The sequence below is a fragment of the Petaurus breviceps genome, unplaced genomic scaffold (assembly GCF_028583685.1).
Source record: "Petaurus breviceps papuanus isolate PSGF00001 unplaced genomic scaffold, PetGlider_PUasm1.0 140, whole genome shotgun sequence".
Classification (NCBI taxonomy): Eukaryota; Metazoa; Chordata; class Mammalia; order Diprotodontia; family Petauridae; genus Petaurus; species Petaurus breviceps.
In genome coordinates this window covers 29339469-29357595 of record NW_027185698.1, presented here as the reverse complement: position 1 = coordinate 29357595, position 18127 = coordinate 29339469, and the positions used below count along the sequence as shown (strand labels likewise).

The following is an 18127-nucleotide window of genomic DNA, read 5'->3' as shown; positions in this document are numbered from 1 at the left end:
GTGTACGGGATTTGACAGCATATTGTCAGGGCAGAAATAGTGAAGTAGAGGGAGAGAGAGAGAGAGAGAGAGAAGGGGGAGGGAGAGGAAAAAAAAGAGAAAGAAAGAAGATTCAATAATTGAAAAAAAAATGAACACTCCAGAAAAAAAAATAAAGAACATCACACACATTTAAAATGTAGCCAAAGATATAGGAAAATTTAAACATAAAAAAGGAAAGAGTAAAGATTCAAGAGCCAATTTTCTTTATCATCCTATTTAGTTAATTACCAAAATGGAGAATTGTACATTGAGTTTACAAAACAGGAGTTTACTTCTTGGGGACTGCCCTATCACATACATATAGAATGCATGACAATGTTATGAATTATTAGACTTTTCTCTATTAGAAATTAGCAAGATTGTGTGTATGTAAATATATGTTCTGTGAATTTTTTTTATTTAGTAGCATTTCTAGTGATGAAATATTTCCATTTATTTTTCATTACAATTCCTTCCCATGCCCCCATGACCATTCTAATTACACCTCCCAGCCACACACAAAAAAAGTAGATTTACTTAAGAATTTTAGGATAGATTCCAATTTCCTAAATGCAAATCTCCATTAGGTTTAAATAAAAAGCACTGCAACAGTTATTGTTAAGTTCTGTTTTTAAGGCAGTTACTTAAAGCAATACAAATGAAAATATTTTCTCCATGAGATCAAGCATAGAGAAAAAGTGCTAGGGGAGAAAGAACACTGGACTGGGTGGGATTCAGAAGGCCTATTCTGGAGTTCAGGCTCTGCCACTGAATATTAAGTCAGATGGCTTCTCTAAGCCTTAGCTTCCTTAAATGAGGAATCACTCTAGATTAGGTGTAACACTGCTTCCAGGGCTAAATTCTAAAATCCTATCCAATACTTGAATTGTCTTGTTTTGAAGATCAAGTGGGATAATACATGTGAAAGTTCATTGTACCTGTAAAGCTCTATACATATGTAAGTCGTCATTATTGTTTCCATTCCTATACCTCTTAAGGACAAAGCTAACATGTAAAGTAATAAGAAATCATTTGTTAGGTGAATTCTATGCATTAGGCATTGAAGATACAAAGAATTTTTAAAAATCTTTATTCTTAAAGAACTTATATTCTAAGGAGGGAAATACATACAGATAGAAGGCCAGACAAAACAAATATGAAAAGAGGCCAGAGTCTGGACCTGTGATTGGGTAAGACATTTCCATCATTGATACAGGTTGATCCTTTATCTGCCATATTTAGTAACAGAGTTACCTAGAGTACTAGGGGATTAAATGTCTTGCTGAGGATCACAAGGGAGGGATGTGTCAGAGGTAAAGACTGACCCAGGAAAGAAGGCGCTAGCAATGGGGAGGGATCCAACAAGGTTTCCTGTATTTGAGCTGCAGCTTGAAGGAGCCATTACATAACAATTAGAAAACAACAGTTAACAAATGATTGTGGAAACTACAAAATATGATTTACATATAATGGAGAAAATTTGTTAATGAAAAACTTTAAAAATGAAAGTACCTGAATTTCCTATGCTGTTTTAAACATAATAATGCTAATAATCACTTCCACCTATGATGCATTTTGAAGAATTTTGTTTTTATGTTTTGTCCAAAATCATAGTAGCATCAGTGTAGGGAGCTCCCCAGGAGAAAAATTCCTCCATCCGTGCAGATCAGCATCAATCATTCTACACGCACAGTCTTCTTAAAAAGGTGCCAATGGTATGGGGAAGTTAAACTGGCTTACCCTGGGTTGCAAAATTAGGACATGCCAGAGATGGTATTTGAGGTCATGTCATTCTAACTTTCAGAGCAGATCAACAACCAGATGAATTAGGCAGGTAGAGCAAGTATTATTATTCCCATTTTGCAAAGCAGGAAATTGACCTCAAAGAAGGTAAGAGACTTGCCCACAGGTAATAATAATAATAATAATAATAATAAAGTAATAGGGGCAGCTAGGTGGCGCAGTGAATAGAGCACCAGCCCTGGAGTCAGGAGGACCCAAGTTCAAATCCAGCCTCAGACACAACACAAAAACTAGCCATGTGACCTTGGGCACGTCACAACCCCAATTGCCCTCCAAAAAGCAAAATAATAATAATAAAGTAATAACTACCTCTAACTGCTTACATGGCATTTTCCCACATTTTAGCACAATTGCATTTAACCAAAATTTGAATATATACTGAATTAATGAGATTAAAACATGGGCAATACACATGTTGATAGCATCTATAAAGTCTGATAAACAAAAGGGAGGAATGGGGAGTGTGTTATATGGTCTGGATTTATTAGTCCCTGATTCGTTTTACTTCATTTTTAACTGATGAACTTCATATTATCTTATCTAGCAAAAAAGACTGTATTTTCTTTAAAAAATTCTTGGTCTGATGGTATCAATAAAAATGCTACCAATTACTGAACAAAGTGTGATTAGGCAATACACGGTTATCTGAGCTCTCAAAATCTAATTTTTTTTTAAACCAAACTCCTGAAGTGGAAGAAAAAGAAGTTATCATTGTAGTCAATAAGAAATTCATTAATCCCTCCAAATGGTGCTTTAAATTCCATCATGTAAACATAGCAGGGTTATTTACCTGTGTTCAAGTCACTTTGTATCAATGCTCTAACATCAATGATTTACATTTTCAACAAATTAACAAAGGTTTAAGGGTAGTAGCACTTTTCCTTGGGTACTATACTTTTCCCACATTGATGTGTGGCATGCCTGTGTCAGAAAAAAGCATTAACTAAGATCCTGCTCAATCCTCAGATTCTGGAAACTGCCTTCCCTGAGCAGAATTTAAGGTGCTGAGAAATATCAAAAAATACCTTGCTTTACAGTAGCTATCTTTTTTCTCCTATGTTTTAGTTAAAAAATGTATCATTCAATGTTAGAAACTTTTATTTTTGGTGCCAAAATAAAACTGCCAAATATTCTCTAATTTGGGGGCTTTCAATTATAGGACCAGCATAATCCAAAATCCAAATGTGACATCATTACCCTAAGGTGAGATTTTAAGCACTCCCCCCCCAAAAAAAATCTTTGCCTCATTATTAGCAAGCACACATAAATTAAGAGGCCAATGGGAAACTTTAAATTTCTGACTATGTAAGCCAATTCTAGGCAATGTTTGGGTATATCTGTTTTTGTGAAAATAAATTTTCTTTTTGAAATTGAGGTTAAGAAACATTATTCATGATATAATCTGTAGTCAGAACTGACACCTATACTTTTAAAAATGATTTCGTCTACTAAATATTCTTATTATCTTGAACAAAACTGATCAATTATTAGCACACATGAGGTAGATAAGCCAGCCTAGCTGAGGCACCAGGGCACCCTGGGGAGAGAGGGGAGGCAGCATGTGCCAGGCAGATAGAACCACCACTACCACCTCGACAGGCATCTCCCTTCAGACCCTGATAGGGACAAGGTCAGGATTCTGAACCTACATTACTAATAACATTGAGGAAAAGATAATAATATCTGCTTCACTACTGCATGTAAGGACCATGAAACTTTTCAATCTTACTTGCAGCTGAAATCTTCTAACTGTGTTGCCTCCCCCATCAGAATGGGGGCTCCCTGAGAGCAAGGCCTGCCTTACTCTTCTCTTTGTATCACCAGCACTTAGTACAGTGTGTTACCAAACAGTAACTGTTAAATAAATGCTTCATTCCTCCATTCATTAACTAAGCCTCTAACTCAGCACTTCTGAATAAATGAGGATTAAATTGTTTTTACTACTTTAGTATCACTTAAAAACTGCGTTTTAAAAAATTACATATAGCCCATCTCTTAAGAATACAAAATTTGACCCATGTACATATGGGTTTCTGATAACATGGCCCATAACTTTAACAACTTGAATTCTTCTGGTCTAAATTAATTCCCCTTTTATTTGACCTCATAATATGTTTTATATTACTTATTTCAAAGGGTCTATGATCTTATTGACATAGATACTTTCTCCAACACCAATGGTACAGCCATAACCTTTCCCTTTTGTCTATCCTATAAATGCTCTTTTAAAGAGGAAAGACCCAAAAAGCCAAGGGAAGTTTTTTCTTGATCTCAATATGAAATGTGTACCAATGAAGACTGTAAACTGCCAACTGTTATCTCTCACTTAACTATACAACTGGCCCATTTCCAGTCCTACATCTCTCTTTAAAAAGATTATTTACATACACTATTCATCATTCATAATATGCTTTGCTTTACTTATACCAGAGCAGCTAGATAGCGGTGGATAACCCAGGCCTAGAGTCAGACTCATCTTCCTGAGTTCAAATATGGCCTCAGATATTTACTAGCTGTATAACTCTGGGAAAGTTATTTAATGTAGTTTGCCCCAGTTTCCTCTGCAAAATTATCTGGAGAAGGAAATGGCAAAACACTCCAGTATCTTTGCCAAGAAAACCCCAAATGGGATCATGAAGAGTCAGACACAACTGAAGACAAGTGAACAACAAACAACACTTATGCCTATCACCATATCTCTCCACTGCTCTCTCAGTGGCCTGCAATTCTGACTCTTGGGAGATTGTGGTAATCCATGATTTGTGGGCACATCATAAAAATGGAAAAGTACTGGTCTTAAAAGGATGAAATTTTATTTCAGGAGGTAGAATGGGGGCGCTGAAAGCACTCTGTAATTTCCCAAATGCTATTCTGCCTGCTCTTTTCTGCCTACTGGATTCTGGGCCTAGGTCAATATAAACCTGGTAGGGTCTGTCAAAATATAGATGCTGATGGATTGGTTCTTTAGGAATATCCTTTATGTGTGTCATTCTAGACAAAAGGCATTTTTCTTTTTTTTTAAAGCAGTTGGGGTTAAATAACTTGTCCAAGGTTACATGGCCAGTTCTTTTTTGTGTGGATGTTAAGTATCTGAGGCCGGAACCGATCCCGGGTCCTCCTGACTCCAGAGCCAGCACTCTTACTCACTGTGCCACCTAGCCGCCCCAAGGCATTTTTTATCTACTTAGTTTTTTCCTATGTGGGACTATTTACCTTCACATCTCATTCAGGTAATATCTTTCCTTTTTTTTTTTTTTTTGCTTTTTGGAGGGCAATTGGGGATAAGTGACTTGCCCAAGGTCACATGGGTAGTTTTTGTGTTAAGTGTCTAAGGCTGGATTTGAACTTAGGTCCTCCTGACTCCAGGGCTGGTGCTCTATTCACTGTACCACCTAGCTGCCCCTCTTTCCTTTCTTTTCAAGGATCCAGTTGAGAAAATCAAGGTAAAGGTTTAGGTGACTTGCCCAGGGCCACATAGCTAGTAAGCATGGACAAATTTGAAATCAGGTCTTCCTGACTCTAGGTCTAGCAATTCTATCCATTGCACTACCTAGCTGTCTCATAAGGCCTTATAAGTCCTCAGATAAAAACATTATTTTGTTCTACTTGACAATTATAGTATGAAGGATTAGTGAAGTTTCAACTTGCTCTCCTCCCAAATACTATGCTTTTTACCTTACAATAAAGGGCTATGGCTGTTTTTACTTTCTACTTTCTGACATCAATCACTGGGACTTCCAACCCCTTTTGCAGATATCTCTCTTTCCTCCAGTAGGTAAAGTCTGGTCTATTGTGAAATGAATTCTTTTTTCCCCTTAAGCCTACATAAATCTTAAGAGAATTAACACGAGAAAATTGTCAAGTTCTTTCAAACTTCTTCCGTCGATAATAGATGATTTACAACTAAAATGGGACTAATAACTGCATCTAACTTTCAGGGTGGTTGTGAAGATCATGAGATAATATTTGTAAAGTGTTTAGCACAGTGCTTGGCACACAGGAGGGGCTATATAAATGCTAGCTACTGTTATTATTATTAATATTATGTATCATCCAGATATATTCCCTTCCATGAACTCTCAGGAAGCACACTCTAAATAGTAAACAAATCACAGGTAAGTAACACATGCTTTTAAATTAATTTCATGGTTAACCAAGTTCACTTTCAAAATTGTTCTCACTGAACCGGATCATTTCTTCACTCTCAATAAAATCCAATGCAATCCAACATTCATCAAGTACTTAAAATGTGTAAGACACTATACCAGGCTCTGAATAAAAAGGCATATATACAAAGGGCATAACAAAGTATATAAAGACAAAATGAAAGTCAGTCTCAGTGTCTTAAACTTCACAGGGAGGATACAATGTGTAAATAGATAAGTGTGGGTACACATACATGTTATCTATCAATATACAGAAATAGAAATAACATCTAATATGTTTTACATGTATAACATGTAAATACACCTAATACAACATACAAACAGATAAGCATATAGGCATAATATGCACATATACTATGTATGCATATATGTTTGTGTAGTATACATTATTTCTATACATACTTACTTTACATATATCATAGCATCCTAATGGAATATAAGGTACTTTAAGGTGGAGAATTTTTTTCTTTATGTATACATATATGTATGTGTATATATAGATATGTGTATATATAGATTATAATCACATGTGTGCATGAATGTGTGTGGGTATATATGTATACATACACATACACACATATACGTGTGTATGTATGTGTGTAACAAGCATTATTAACTTAGGGAACACAATAAGGCTTCCTGTAAGACATGGCACACAAAATGAAGGAAACTTGAGATTCTAAAAGAGAGAGATAAGGAAGGAGAAGATAAGCACAAGCAAAGCTTTTACAAAGGTGTAGAGGTGGGGAACAGTGAGTGCCCTCTTAGGACTTCAAGTACCTCATCTATACAAGTAACTTATCCATTAAACTATCCTATCCCATTTTAGCAAGTAACTAAACTCTAGATCTTCCATGGTGCCTATAAGAAAAATCCCTAATAGATTAAAGAAAAAATTAAAGAAAAAAAAAACCTCTTCAACTAAAACTCCAAAAAGTTTATTCATTATTTTAAATAAATTCAAATTCACCAAACTTTTTTTGGGGGGGACTCAGACACAAAGGGGCTTTGTTTACTAAAGTCCTGTGAAATGATAAACCAAAATGTCTTTTGCCAGCAAAAATATTACTATCCTGAGTTCTCCTAGGTGTCCATTTCCTCACAAAAGGTCAAAATTTCCTTTTCCATATGTCCATCTGACCAATCAATAACCAAATTCTGTTGATTCCTCCTTCCTGGTATCTCTATTCCCGCTGCCACCAAAATAAGTCATATCCCTTCATGCCAGAACTACTGCAAGGGCCTCATCTGGTCCCTCTGACTTCAGTCTCCTCCTCTGGATTTACTCTCCAGGACACTAATGCCAGAATCATGTCCAAGAGTCAATCAATTTGCATTTAAGTGCCTACTATGTGCCTTTCATCAAATCATTTTTCTGTGCAAAAACCTACTCTGGGAAACCTTTCCTGATTTCACAGACTATTTTCTCCTTCCTTCAATGTTCTTAAAGCACTTTGAGTCTCTTCTTTCCTTTATCATTCCTATCTCATATCTATCCCAACTCCTTCAGAAAAGGAACTGTAATTTTTATCTTTATATTCCCCAGAACCTAGTATAATACCTTTCACATAAGGATACTTATTTTTATTGAAAATGTTTGTTGACTAGATGAATGAGTGAGGAGAAAAATTTCATGGGAGGAGCTGGGTGCATAGAAGGAAGCATGTCTTCATTGCATATGCAAGGTGAAGAAAAATAACTCAGCTTATTGTTGTCAACCAAACATGCTGTTCACCACATTTCAAAGTCTAAATTTTAGAATATATTCGATTATTATCATTTTTATTCCAGTATATGTAAATTGTTGTTATAGCAACATTGTTTATAAGGCCTAAGCAGGTAGTTTTAATGCCCATTTCTTAGTCTAAAATGAGCATTATTAATATGCTATATTTGGAGAGAAGAAAAGGTCACAAAGACTCATATGAGATCTATACATTAGTACAAAAACAGAGTTCATTTAAGTAGGACCTGTCAGTTTTAAAGTTTTCTTTAAAAATTCTACTTTATTTTCTACCCCTCTTAAAAAAAGAACTGAGAGAATACAAGACAAGCTTTGAAAACTGTAAGCTGACCTTATTATATACTTTTAAAAAATGAGCTGTACACAATAGTCCTGTAGTTTCATACACAATCCTCTTTTTCTATTCTATGTATATGCGAACACCCTAATCATTTGGTGTTTTTTAAGGATGTAAATTTTTTTTAAGTTTAAATTTTTCTCTTTTAAAAAGTTTTCCCTCTGTTTCCAGATGGTTTAGGACATATTTTGATGAGGTAGTAAGTATTCCAAACTAGAAAACAAAGTTCTTATGTGGGACTGGTAGTGTGAAAATAAATTCTTGTTAACAGATTATTTTATTTGAAAAAAGTGGTTTAAAAAAATTTATACCCCAAACTGATAAACGTATTGGAGCCTTGACTTCCTGGAAATTTAATATCAAAAGTCACTGAAAAAGCATAATATAATTATGAAATACATTCCAGCCTAGAGTTTCATAATCAATTCAAGTTAAAACTTTCTGATTCCTAATCAGTCAAAATACATTAAGTACCCGCTATATGAGAGGTACTGTGCTAGGCTGTAGAAATAAATACACATAATGAAATAATGCCTACTTACAAAGAATTTACATTCTATCAGGAAAATAAGTTCACACAAAAGTACATGCGCAATAAATATAAGGAGAATTAAAAGCAAGTAAAAATATGATTTACAAATACAATACAACTTAGGAGGAGGGGACAAGCCGTGGGGATAAGAAAATGCTTCATGTGAAAGGGGATACTTGCACTGTGTCTTGAAAGATATTAATAGAGTATGCCACCAAAAAATTCACTAGCAGGGCTAACCAGTATTTTGCTATACAGTATTAGTTTAACAGAACTCTCCTTTGCAATATTAATTACTCTACACTGAAGTCCTACCTCTGATGCGTCTCTGTGGTATGGAGGTGACCCTGAATTCTTGAATCTGTATTCTGACAGGAAAATCATGGAAGCTAGTAAAGGGCTGGATAAAAACAACCCAAACAGATTTTTGTTGTTGGGTTGTCTTGGTCGTGTCCAACACTTCATAACATCACTTTGGGGTTTTCTTGGCAAAAATACTGAAGAGTTTTACACAAAAATACTGAAGCAGTTAGCCATTTTCTTTTCTAGCTCATTTTACAGATGAGGAACTGAGGCAAACAGGGTTAAATGACTTGCCCAGGATCGCACAGTTAGTAAGTTAGCAAGTGTCTGAGGCTGGATTTGAACTCAAGAAGACGAGCTTTCCTGATTCGAAGCCCAGGGCTCTATCCACTCTGCCATCTAGCTGCCACTTTATAATTAATCAAGGGTTTCCTCATGTTATCCCATTTGATCCTCACAATAGCCCAAGGAAGGGAGGGAAGCTCTACCAGCAGAGAGTATAAGCTTTGGCAAGTTCTACCAGACTATATGGGACTGGTGATGAACCTTGTGTGCTGTCTATGGAGCAGACTGGAAACTTTTCACCAGGCTGGTTAAGAGCCTTAGAGCAAAAACTGTTGTATCTTTGTACTTGTAGCACCTAGCACAGTGCCTTGCATATGGTCAACACTTTATAAATAGCTGTTGAATTAAAGGTTTGCAAATTACACAAAGTAATGCAAAAATTATCTACTAAGTTTTAGAAAAGTTAAAATCTGTGTTGGTAGAAAGAACACTCACACTAATGAAATTATAGATCCTTTATGTATTGAAATGAAGATATGAATAAGTACAAGCAACATAGAAAGGGAGTTCCGAAATAAAAGAAAAAACACACTTTACACACAGAGACAGAACAAAAATACAAAAAAGTAGGGGAAAGGAAAACTTCACTCATCCAGATACATGGAAAACCTGCTAGTCAAAAATTAGATATATAAAATTTTCTTTTTCCAAAGAAAGGTTATTTTACAACTTTCAACTATATTTAGTAGACTAATGAAGTATTGCCAAGTAGAAGATGTGGGGGACTTCAATAAATATATAAGTTAGGAAATAAATTGTAGTTAGCACAGGAACTTGGTGTGCAAGTTAATACTTTTTAAAAGTTTGTTCTCTGCAGCAAATTAAATATTCACCTTTTGATGTTGTTTTTATTACTGATTCAACCTATTTATACTCAAAAGTCATACAAGAAACTTTACCTTGACCCATCATGAAATTTCACAAATTATAATTAATGATTTTCATTACATTAAATATGTCAAGTATTAATAACTGTCTTCATGAAAAGGATTCAAATAAAAGGTAAAACTTTTCTATTTTCATAGAAAGAATGCTTTTCACCTCTTTCAGCAACAAAACTGTGATGTACGGTATTTCTTATGATATTTGAAATAATTACACAAGCACAGAAGTGTGAAAAGAACCTAAAAATACTCTTAAAATTATGTTTAAAGCATAATATTCAGGACAATCACCTGTGACTGTTCAATTTCTGCCTTGTTTAATTTGATCCCAAGGATTTCAGCAGCAACTCTCTGAAAACACAGGAAGACCTATAACAAGAAATAGAGTAAAAATTATTAAAAGCAGATATCCTCAAATTACCTTTAAATGCATCAAATTTTTCTTCAATTCTAAACAGTGAACATTGCAAATATATGATGTCCTGTGAAATTCTGAAAATAAGTTATCTGGAAAATGCAGTGTCATTGTAAACATGATATATTAAAAGGATTAAATCATAATTTTAAATACTGTACAGTATATTGAACTGTTAAAATGAAGTTGAAATATTCCTTAACAGTTTTCAAAGGTTATACCTGATTAGAAAGAAAAATGAATATCATAGAGTGGCTAAATGTTTTTGAATCCGCACTATTCAAAGTTATAATTATGTAAAATATGTTCACTGACTTAATGAATGAATGGACAGAGGCAGTAGAAATTTGCATAATGCAACCACTTCCAAGGTTTCTAATTAACATTTGTCAGGAATAATTGGATTATAAAGCTTTGCTTCCAACATAAAATTATAGCTATTATTCTTGAATAAATTACAGCTTTTTTTAAATAATAAAGTATAAGACTGAAAAGTGGTTTATAAATCCCTCAAGAACTTGAAAATGGATCAGTCCAAACTAATCTCTGATCTTCATCTCTAAGTTCCTTAAGTGTGCCATATATACCAATTGACTTCAACTTCTCACTTCTAATCCCAAGAAAAATGCTCTTTAAACTAGTTTTAGTCTGTCTGTGGCAGCAAAAATTTTACCTAGGACTAAGTCTCAATTCTCTTTTTTCTTTTCCACATAAAAAAAACTGTTCTTTATTTAAAAATATGCTACCAACACAATAATATGAAGAACAACTTAATTGGGCATTTTTCAGTTTAACTCCATTGTGGTTCTACCTGGTTTATATCCATTATAATGTCTCAAACCAAATCAAGACCTGAACCTAAATTAAAGAGAATCAAACCACACTGCCTTGTCAATCACACATGTTCACCAGTTAGGACATTAATGCACTGTTGATGTGCTTGTGAACTAGACTAAGCCTCAATTATACTAAATAGCTTTGTCATTTGAGTTGGTCATTTGCTCATTCTGAGGATAGGGACAGCTAGGTCACACAGTGGATGTTGTGCCAGGCCTGGAATCAGGAAGACCAGAGTTCAAATTTGGCCTCATATGTTGACTAGCTGTGTGGCCCTGGGCAATTCACTTGACATATAGTTTGCTTCTGTTTCCTCATCTGTAAAACATGGATAATAATAGTACCTACCTACCAGGGCTGTTGAGAATCAAATAAAATAATATTTGTGATATTTGCTTAGTACAGTGCCTGGCACGTGGTAAATGCTAAATAAATATTAGTTGTTATTATTATGATTAATTCCTCATCTTTACAAATTAAGAAAATAATATCTTCCCTCTTTACCTCACAGGGCTAGTGTGAGGACCAAATGGGACACATGAGAAAGTCCTTGATTAATTATAAACTGGTATGCAAGGCTAAGTTATTATCATTATCCAACCCTTTAATAGCTTCCATGGTGCTCCTACCAACATGCAGACTTTTTGTATCTCTCTTTAAGTGAGAAATACACTGAACCTGATACTCTAATTTTCAGAGTATGGTAGAAATATTAATTATTCCTACAAATGATATATCTTTAAAAAGGCTCCTTAATTTTTAGTAACAGCTTTACATTTATGATAACCCATGATCAATTTCAGGATAAGATTTCTATATCTTTGAACTCTATTAATGTATTATGTTGTACAGTTTTTCTACTTAAATATTCTACCTAATACCTATTCCTACACTAAACAGCTTTTTCAACTTCTCTAAATGAATTTTTTTATTCTAATACTATCTTCCCAAGTGTTGATCATTTTTTCACAGCTTGCTGTTGCCTGCAAACCAAGAAAAATCATGATATTACATTATTTATATCTTTGATTTTTTAAAAAGCCAAATATCTATAAACCCAAAACTAATTCCATGGGTACACAACCCATTTTGATGCTCTTGGCTGCAAAGACAACCACCCATTGAAAATAATTTTTCAGTAATGAAGCAGAATCATATGACAGAGAGGAGTTAATGCCTGCAGGGACTTAGATGGGAGAATGCAGCAACACAATAGCCATTATCAGTGTTCTCTTTCCTGCCAATAGTTCAATCATGGATAATCCAGATAGTAAAGATGAGGAAATAAATGTTCCAAAATGTTCTTTAACATAATATGGAAACATGTTATTAATTTAGTCAAGAAACTAAGCTGAGCTACTAATTTAATCTAGGATACACACATAAATACATACAATAATACATACATTACATACATACACATACACACATACATACATACTTACACATGTACATGGCATCATATAGTCATAATTCTGGCTCTACCATAAACCAGCAGTGTGATCTTGGGAAAGTTATAGAAAAAAAGGTCTCTGAATATCATTTTCATTTGTAAACTAAAAAGTTTAATTAAATGTTCTCTAACATAACTTCCAACTCCAGATGTTTATGATTCCACATGCCACAGGCATACTGTAAAAGGAATTCAATTCAATTTAATTAAAAAAAAAAACACTTCTTGACTATTCCTATGTGCCAAGCACTGTGCTGGTGATATGGCTACAAATATAAACAAAAAAGTCACTATGCTCAAAAAGCTTACATTTCCTAGAAGGAAACAACATGTACACAGAAAAGTAAATATAAAAAATAAACAGTCATTTCTAGAGGCAGAGTGTAAAACACTATTAACGAAGATTATGAGAAAAGGAAGCTTGGAGGTTCCAAGAGGCTGTGATGAGAAGGAAGAGCATTATGGGCAAAAGCTTAGAGGTGGGACATAGCAGGTCATCTATGGGGAACAGAGAGTAGGCTAGTTTGGCTGGAATAGAGAGTGAATGAGTGGGATTAATGTGAAATCAGTCTGGAAAAACAGGTTTGGAGCCAGAATGTTAAGGGCTGTAAATGCCAAACAGAGGTGTTTATATTTTATTCTACAGTCAAGAGAGAACCACTTAAGTTTCTTGAGCAGGGGAGTAATACAGTCAGGTCTGTACTTTAGGAATGGCAATTCAACAGTTACATGGAAAATGGATAAAAAAAGGGAAAGACTGGAGACTAGGAGACCATTTAGGAGCCAATAGTAGATATGGAGTAGAAACAGGTCTTGGAGACTATTTTGCTAAAATCAGAGCCTTGTCATAATTCTGATCTTGCCAGGACTGTATAGTTGGGTCATTGCCCAAACAAATGGTAGATAGTTGTTGAAGACAGTTACTTAAACTTCTCTGTGAATGCCTTAGCAAAATGTAGTAATCACTATTTCTATAAGCGTGATTTGATCCCCTGCTAATATGCACTACCACCTTCAAGCTTAGTTTTAAATTCAAAAAATTGTTAGGATTATATGATATTTACTATTATGACTCTGTTCCCAGGTTTGACACTTACGTAGTTATGGACCTTTCTTAGGCATTTCGAGAAACCACTCAAGTTCTACTCCAATGCTTCATTATGGTATGGAGTTCAGGCAAGGTTCTCAAAGACTATCCTGGTATATCACAAATTTTAGCAAGTGCAACCAAGCTGGAAAGGGTTCATCATGGTCCCAGTGACAGACTGTGTCTACCATATAAAGAACAACCCAGCTTAAGTCAGAAAGAGTCCTCACCAAGTTGGTTACAGGATGATTAATTCCTTGACCATAGTAACTATCAAATTCTACTAAGGAATAGAAAGTACTGTAAATTATGCTAGGGTTCTAAGAGAAATCACAGGTCCTTGAAGTATATTTTGTTTTCAATATAGTGTAAATTGCCAAGAGGTGAAAATACTATTCTGACTTAATTCAAAATTAAGTTGTAGTTTTAATTGAGAGTTGACATGTGTTTCTACTTAGTCGTCTTTTTTATATATCAAAACCAGTAATGAACTGGAAAATACTATTTTCTTTCACTCATCCTTAACTATTATTTAAAACAATATTTTATCTCTTGTTATTCAGTTTTTTTAAGTAACATTTGACTCTTCGTGACTCTATTTGATATTTTCTTGACAAAGACACTAGAGTGGTTTTCCATTTCCTTTTCCAGCTCATTTTATAGATGAGGAAACTAAGGCAAACAGGGTTAAGTGACTTGCCCAGGGTCGCACAGTTAGTGAGAATCTGAGGACAAATTTGAACTCAGGTCTTCTGGACTCCAGGATCAACACTCTATCCACTGCTCCACCTAGCTACTTAATCTCTGTCTCTGTTTTAATATTCTCAAGGTTGGAAAGACTCATTACAAGTTATCTTCAGAATATTCTGGCTTCAAATAACAATATTGTAGTTCAATTGTCTTTAACTTCATAGGGCTTGTCTACACTCTCAACTACAAGCAGTCTATTTACCTTGTCTTTTAAGCCTAATTAGAGGGAAAGCTTTGCCAATCCCTCTGGCCTCTCTGCTTTCCCTTTTTATTTCCCTGCAACCAACAAATATCAAGAGCTTATTGAATTGTAGAACAGTTGTATCAGCACTGTGGACCTTCATGACTATCTTTTATAAAACAAAATTTACTTGTCAATTTACTTTTTGGGAAAGAGAAGTGAAATATTCTCTCAATATAATATTTCTACCTTCCTCAGATAAGTGTGTTATGAACTGAAAGCTCCCATCCCCTCTTAAAACAGGATAAAATACAAAACTGTTTTTGATACAGAGATGGAATTTCAAAAATCTCCACTTGGACTACAAAATATTTTGGGGAAGCGTCATCTCCTCCAGAACAAACCATTTTAAATCAACTTTTATAGAGAATTTAACTTGGTCTTCCAACAGAGGGAGAAAGTCATTAGAGCCCAAACTAAATGCAGCCTAGGAAATTGCTTAATGTCAAGAACTCCCATGAATATTGGTGAATATAGGAAATATAAAAGTGGTTTGGTAAGCCACCACAGTTCTAAACAATGCAAGGAAATTTCTGACTGCTAGAATGAAACATTTATAAAATCATAACATTATAGAATTTTGGAAATGAAAAAAGCATTTCCTCCCAAATGTGTACACACACATGTATACACACACACACACACACACACACACACACACACATATAGTTCAAGTGGGTTTTAATAATACTCTTTACTTACCGAGTCTCCTGTCTTTGCTGACACAAAATGGCTGCCGAGGCCATTTTCCTGGCAAAACCGAAGGTGTTTATCAGATTTTACTGTTCTCATATGCTCCAAATCAACTAGAAAGGGATTCAAAGGAAAACAAAACCCAGTACATTACTGTATATAAATAAAACTGTTTAATTGCTTTAACATAAAAGAAAACATTCTATTTTATTCCTATCATAATATAGCAGTGTCTACTTATTATGTACTGTGCCTAATAAATAGGTAGATATTTAGTAAGTGTTAAGTAAGAGCATAAATGTATAAATGCATCTGAAGAACAAAGATGTATTTAAAATAAATTAAGTTAATGAAATATATGCCTCCTACAAATCTGCTTTGAAATAGTTTATAATCTGATATAATTAGAAGGTTTTAGAGTTTTATAATTTTAATGCTGTATGACAAATACCTGGTTAGTGTTTAGAAACATCAAAATATTAATTGGATTTGTTATTGAAATATTTCTAATTTCATAAAAAGAGACTTCAGAAACCTCCTTTAGAAAGTTTCCTTCCTTTATATATTTTGAGAGTGGTGTTCATTGATTTTCCCTGTGATGGGCCCACTGGAAATAAAGCACTTAAACAAGACAGCATTTCACAGAGAAGTGTTAGGTGCTAAAAACAGAACATGGAACTCAAATCTTGACAGGTTTTATCGTGTACATTTCAATTTTTCCAATTTTGATCCTGAAGTAACAGGAATCTATATTGAAAAGTTTGTCTTTTTATTGCATTGCAGTACCAATACGGGTGTTGACTCAATGCCGTCAAATTATAAGGCAAATATATTCACAAGGATTTAAGGACAACTAGCTTCTTTGAGTCAATACAGGAAAAAAAACTTAAACTGATTTCCTGAGGAAGGGACCCAACTGACTTGTAAAAACTTGTAAATTTGCAAATCTAGTAAGCCTGCATAATAGTGGCAATTGATTATCAACTGAAAAAATGCCCTCATACTACATAAAAGGCTTTATTTGAAATGATATTGGAGGTCTTTAATTTGTAGGCTCTGGAGATTTTCTCTAGGAGATTTTTGGTCCAACAGGGGATTCCTTAGTCCCATTTATACTGCTTACCTTGGTTAATGTGGAGCTTTTTTTTTTTTGGCCACATGTTGCTGTTCCTTAAACAGCACTGAGGCCTTGTTTACAAGAACAGGCCTAAAAACGCCCAGATACCACAGGCATTAATTTGTGGACAACTAAAATACTAAGCTATTAGCACTAATGTTTATACTACAGTTTATCATAATATTGAAACTAAAATACTTCTTCTAATTCAACAACAACAAAAGTAAGAACAAATAACGTCACTAGGAAAAATCCCTAATGAAATCACTAACCAATTAAACATAAGGCAATGTCACTTTTACTTGAATATTCTCCACTATCAAAAAACACATATGTACAACACATCACATACCAAAAGTCAACTTAGCATATTAAGCAACATAATAACTGTATAACAATTGTCTTAATAAAGAAAAAAAATTATTTATTGAGTACATTTTACTTCATTCTATCCTAAACAACAGAATTAAAGAGATGCTGGTAGAAATGAAAGCAGTGATTTAAAAAGCCAGTATGGTTTCATCAAGAACAGATTATTGGGGCAGCGAGGTGATGCAGTGAATAGAGTAACAGTCCTGTAGTCAGGAGGACCTGAGTTAAAATCCAGCCTCAGATACTTGCTATCTGTGTGACCCTGGGCAAGTCACTTAACCCCAATCCCCCCCCCCCCCCCAAAAAAAAGAACAGATTATGGCAGACTAACTTTATTGCATCTTTTTTCAACAGGTCAGTAAACTAGATCTGGGAATTCTGCAGATATAGCTTATCAAGATTTTAGCAGAGCACTTGATGAATTATCACTATTCTCATAGAAAAGATGAAGTACACTAGATGATAATACAATTACATGGATTTTGAACTAGGTGAACAGACAGATTCCAAGAGTGTTTGTTAATGGTTCAATGTCAAGGAGGCAGGAGGGCTCCAGTGGAGTGCCCCGAGGATCTGTGTTGGATCCTGTGCTATTTCATGTTTTTATCAGCAACTTGGCTAAAGGCATGAGAGGCATGTTCATCAAATTATCCAGTGACACACACACACACTATGCTGCTGCTCTAGCTACTTAGGCTATGAAGTGAAACTGGATATCTAAAGTTAGGTTCCATAAACAAAATGATTATACCCAAGTTACATCACCATGGTGTACGGCGAAACCCAACAAACATGGTGTTCCCTATACGCAGATTAGTTCACAATCTTTACCAATGGAAACACTTTATTCAACATAAGAAATTTATATGCCTACTCTTATTTACCAATGTCTCCTCTTCTTCTAAACTATGTGAAGTTTGGTCTGCTAGTAATGATAAATAAGAAAGAACAGATTAAGTTTATAAAATAAACTTTAGGCTCAATGCTAATTAATGTTCACTCATGGACATCTGGGAATTGCTAAAAC

The 18127-nt window shown here is 34.6% G+C and overlaps 1 protein-coding gene across 5 annotated transcripts in view; it reads right to left on the bottom strand.

Annotated features, from left to right (window-relative positions):
* RAB28 (RAB28, member RAS oncogene family) overlaps positions 1-18127 on the bottom strand; it is a 211587-nt gene that overhangs the window by 71609 nt on the left and 121851 nt on the right. For all 5 annotated transcript variants that reach the window (XM_069069739.1, XM_069069741.1, XM_069069736.1 and 2 more), the window contains exons 5-6: positions 15621-15724; positions 10427-10504 (exon numbers count right to left, since the gene is read on the bottom strand). In XM_069069739.1, coding sequence (XP_068925840.1) covers positions 10427-10504; positions 15621-15724 — 182 coding nt within the window. The remainder of the gene's footprint in view (positions 1-10426; positions 10505-15620; positions 15725-18127) is intronic.